General features: G+C 62.2%; 1 protein-coding gene across 1 annotated transcript in view; it reads right to left on the bottom strand.

Annotated features, from left to right (window-relative positions):
* AKAP17A (A kinase (PRKA) anchor protein 17A) overlaps positions 1-4,334 on the bottom strand; it is a 7,966-nt gene that overhangs the window by 695 nt on the left and 2,937 nt on the right. The window contains exons 3-4 of the mRNA XM_006876268.1: positions 640-880; positions 10-481 (exon numbers count right to left, since the gene is read on the bottom strand). Coding sequence (XP_006876330.1) covers positions 10-481; positions 640-880 — 713 coding nt within the window. The remainder of the gene's footprint in view (positions 1-9; positions 482-639; positions 881-4,334) is intronic.

Here is a 4,334-nt window from a genome sequence, read left to right as displayed (position 1 = left end):
GCGTCCGGCCTTCGGTGGTGCGCTCCCGGCTAGCGCGGGCGCGGCCGGGGCTGGGAGCGCGGTTGCACTTGTCCACCAGGGAGCGCGTGTCCCTCTTGGGAGAGTCAGGACCTCCTCCGGCAGGCACGCCTTTGGGCTGCGGCGTGTTGTCGGGGATGCAGGCCAGCACGCCCGGGCAGGACTTGTCCTCGGCCAGCGTGTTCGGGGCCGGGGCCGGGGGCTCAGGGGGCGGGCCGGGGGGCGCACGGCCGGCGGACACGCCCTGCAGCATGTCGAGGACGGGTCGCAGCAGGTCATCGTGCGCGCGCGGCGCGGCCCCGGACTGGCGGCTGAGGAGGATGCTGAGCAGGCGCTCCCGCAGTGCGCGCTCCTTGCGTTGCAGCCCCAAGGCGCGCTCCTTCTCCTCCTCCACGCGCCGCAGCTCGGCTTCCTGCAGCCGCCGCCGCTCCTCCTGCCGCGCGGCCTCACGCAGCTTCCCGGCCTGCGGGGACAGCCGCCCATGAGCGGGGTCGGGGCTGCCCGGTGTAACGGGCTGAACTTGGGGGGAAGCTAACGCAGGCGCCGGTCCTCGCGGTGAAGGCCACACCCTCCCGCGGAGTGCCGGGCCGCGCAGGCGCACGCACGCACTCACGCACTCACCTTGGCCCGGCTGAGCAGCTCGGCGACGAGGCGGATGGACTGCAGGTTCCTCTGCGCCAGCAGCAGCTTCCTCTCCTCCGAGCGGATCTTCGCCTGCAGCCGCTTCTGCTCCTCGGCCTGCAGCCGCTCCAGCTTCTTCTGACTGCGCCGCACCTCGCGGTCCCGCTGCTTCTGGGCGCGCCGCCGCAGTTTTTCCTCCCGCTTCCGCTCGCGTTCTAGCGCCTCCAACTCCTTCTGCTTCCTGCGGGGGACACAGGGCGGGGCGGGGCTGAGCGGGCGGGCGGGGCACGTGGGGAGACGGGACACAGGCTGAACGGGCGAGGGCTGGGAGGTGCGGACACGTGGTGATGGGACAGAGGCTGAGCGGGTGAGGGCTGGACAGTGTGGACACGTGGGGACGGGACACAGGCTGAGCGGGTGAGGGCTAGGAGACGTGGGGCACGTGGTGACAAGGGGCACAGGCTGAGGGCCAGGGCTAGGAGGCGTGGGGCACGTGGTGACGGCTGGGCAGTGCGAACACGTGGTGACAAGGGGCACAGGCTGAGAGGGCCAGGGCTAGGAGGCGTGGGGCACGTGGTGACGAGGGCTGGACGGTGCGGGACACGTGGTGACGGGACAGAGGCTGAGAGGGCCAGGGCTAGGAGGCGTGGGGCACGTGGTGACGAGGGCTGGGCAGTACGGGACACGTGGTGACAAGGGGCACAGGCTGAGAGAGCCAGGGCTAGGAGGTGTGGGGCACGTGGTGACGAGGACTGGGCGGTGCGGGACACGTGGTGACGGGACACAGGCTGAGAGGGCCAGGGCTAGGAGGTGTGGGGCATGTGGTGACGAGGACTGGGCGGTGCAGGACACGTGGTGACAAGGGACACAGGCTGAGCGGCCAAGGGCCGAGAGGTGCGGGGCACAATGAGGCAGGGCTGAATACTAGCCATTGGCTCAGGACTAAAGGTCCTGACTGACGGGCGCCCGCCTGGACATGGAGCACACAGGACAAGCGTGTGGTAGTGGTGCAGGGGGCTGAGGGGTGCAGGGCTCTGGGTGGGGGTGGCGGGACACAGGGGGACATACACAGACTGCACCCATAGAAGCAGCAACAACAGCCCTGAGCTCACATGTAACCCTCCAGAAGCCTGCCTTCAGACCCTGCCGCCTTCCTCTGACCCAGACATACACCCAAACGTCCTAGGGAATCGGGGCTGCTGCCCAGGGACACCCTGAGGTGGTCAGATCCTACCTGGTGAGCCCACAGCCCTCACACCGTTCAAACCTCACCCGGCTACCTTGGCAGGGAAAGGCAAAGAGTCCAACATGAGAAGCCAGGAAAGCCGGAGTAACACGGAAGGGCCCAGGGAGACCCAGTCGGCCTTCACTGCCATACCTACAAAGCGGTCAGACCCCTGAACACGCTCCTCCAACCGACCGCCCACCTCAGGAGCCGGCAAGGACAGTGTGTACCCACAACTCAGCTCAGACAACCCAGACCCAGATGAGGCAGATACAGGGCCCAGGGAACAAGTGGGGGGAATACAGTCCAGTCAGGGCACAAACTGTACCTGAATCCTAAGTGGGAAAAGAAGGTGCCCGGAAAACGTTCACACACACGTCACACACACACACACACACAAGGTCACCACTCACCCACACATCACACACATACACTTACAAGGTCCCCATTCATCCACGTATCACACACACACACTCTCACAAGGTCCCTGCTCACCCACGCATCACAAACAAGGCCAAAAGTCCCTCATGATGGTCTGAGACACAGACACAAAAGCAGACCTGAGCTGTGGCCACCCAGAGAACCGTGGTCAGTGGGTGCAGGGCTGTGAGTGACCACGGAGGAGCCACGTGTGCGGAGCGGAAGCTGCAGGTGGGACGCACTCGCCCCCACAGCTTTTGACAGCGACTTCTGGGGTTGTTCCCATGAGTCCTTCCCCTTGTGAGCTGACAGCCTGCCCCCCTCTGGGGGAACATAACGGAACCCATTCCTGGGTTGCCCCTAGGATCAGACCATTGCGATCCATTAGGTTTTCATCGGCTGATTTTTCATAGACATTGCCAGCCCTTTTCTCCTAGTGCCTTTCTGTTTGGAAGCTCCATTGAAACAGCCACACAGGCCTCCCCGAGAGAGTCTGACCGGGCCTGTGTGTGTGAAGTGCACTGGCCAGGAATCAAACCGGGGTCCCTTGTATGGAAGGAGAGGATTCTACCAGTGAGCCAGCCCAACCACAACTGTCATTAGGACACAGAAATCCCAGTCTGGTGCTCTCAGCATAACACCACGAAAGCTACTCACATACATGCGCCCACGAGGACAGTCTCTAAGAGTCGTGGGAAGTGGAACAGAACACACACCCACAGGAGGGCTAAGTCAGCTGCACAGTCACACAAAGACTGTCCCATAGGGACGAGGACGGGCCGTAGAGACGGGCGGATACGTCAACAGCAGGGAGAGTGCCCGAGACCAGCACACGCAGGCATGACCGTGCCAACCGGAGATGTGCAGACCGAACTGCAAGTGACGGACCTCGAGGAATTTCTCCTCTTTCACACTGAGGGTGAGGAGGGCACAGGGAAGATCACGAACTATTTCTTCACAAGCCCTTTTTACCTACCCCCCCCCCCCCCCCACGGGGGGCCCCTTACTTTTTAAAATAGGAACCTTCCTGGCCCACAAAAAGTGGTCAGGGAGAATTGACCCTGCAGCTTGAAGGCAGAAAGGTCTGGTGGTCTGCACCCCTAAACAGGGCAGCGTCAGAAGCCCCGTGGGAAGTTCCACTGACTTGTGGGAGCACGCTGTGTGGGGATGGACTCCGGACAACCCAAGCGCCACTTCCACATTTCTACGTGAAAATCACAATGAGGCAAAGGGGTAGACAATCATACCTGGAGCCTGCCCTTGAGAACCTAAACCACAATGAAAGGACGGGACCCTGACTTCAGAGACCCTGAACGTGAACGTGCCACAGGAGGAGTCTTGGTGTAGCACTGCTCTGCCAACCACAAGGCTGGTGCTCAAACCCACCGGCTGCTCCTCAGAACCACCACACAGGGTCACGAGTCACAGCTGACCCCACAGCGACAACATGACACAAGGCCGTGTGGGTGTTTTGTTGGTGAAACCTGGCTACCTTCATCTATTATCTCCTTCACTTTGTTTCAGACGCTTCAACCTACACGCTGAATTGCAAAGTGGCCTAGACAGTCGGCTTGTCTCTACAGATCCGTGAGTGTGTTCAGCAGGAACTGTGGGGTTCTTGACACCTGATGGAGGCCAAGCCACAGCCAAGACAGAGAAGGGAGAGACTCCACCCACCTCCTTCTGGGGTGTCCTGAGCACACACGTGCCCACACACAAACCTGCAAGTGCATAGACACACGTACCCGTGTTCACATGCAAGCCCATGTTGCCATGTGCACACCCATGCTCGCAGGCCCCTACGAACCAGTGCCCACATGTTCACAGATATGCCTGTACAGGTAACCCTGTGTGTGCGTGGTAACAAGCCCCCTGCATATGCGCCACCCCATCCCCAGCTGTCCCTGTCTGTGCCATCCCCTTGCCTCTCCTCAGCCCGCTGCCTCTCCTCGGCCTCCTTCTCCCTGCCTGTCCCATCCCCCTATCCCTGCTGTCCCCATACCTCTCCTCAGCCCGCTGCCTCTCCTCGGCCCACTGCTTCTCCTGTCCC

Source organism: Chrysochloris asiatica, unplaced genomic scaffold, assembly GCF_000296735.1.
Source record: "Chrysochloris asiatica unplaced genomic scaffold, ChrAsi1.0 scaffold00372, whole genome shotgun sequence".
Lineage (NCBI taxonomy): Eukaryota > Metazoa > Chordata > Mammalia > Afrosoricida > Chrysochloridae > Chrysochloris > Chrysochloris asiatica.
This window is presented reverse-complemented; position numbering and strand designations above follow the sequence as displayed.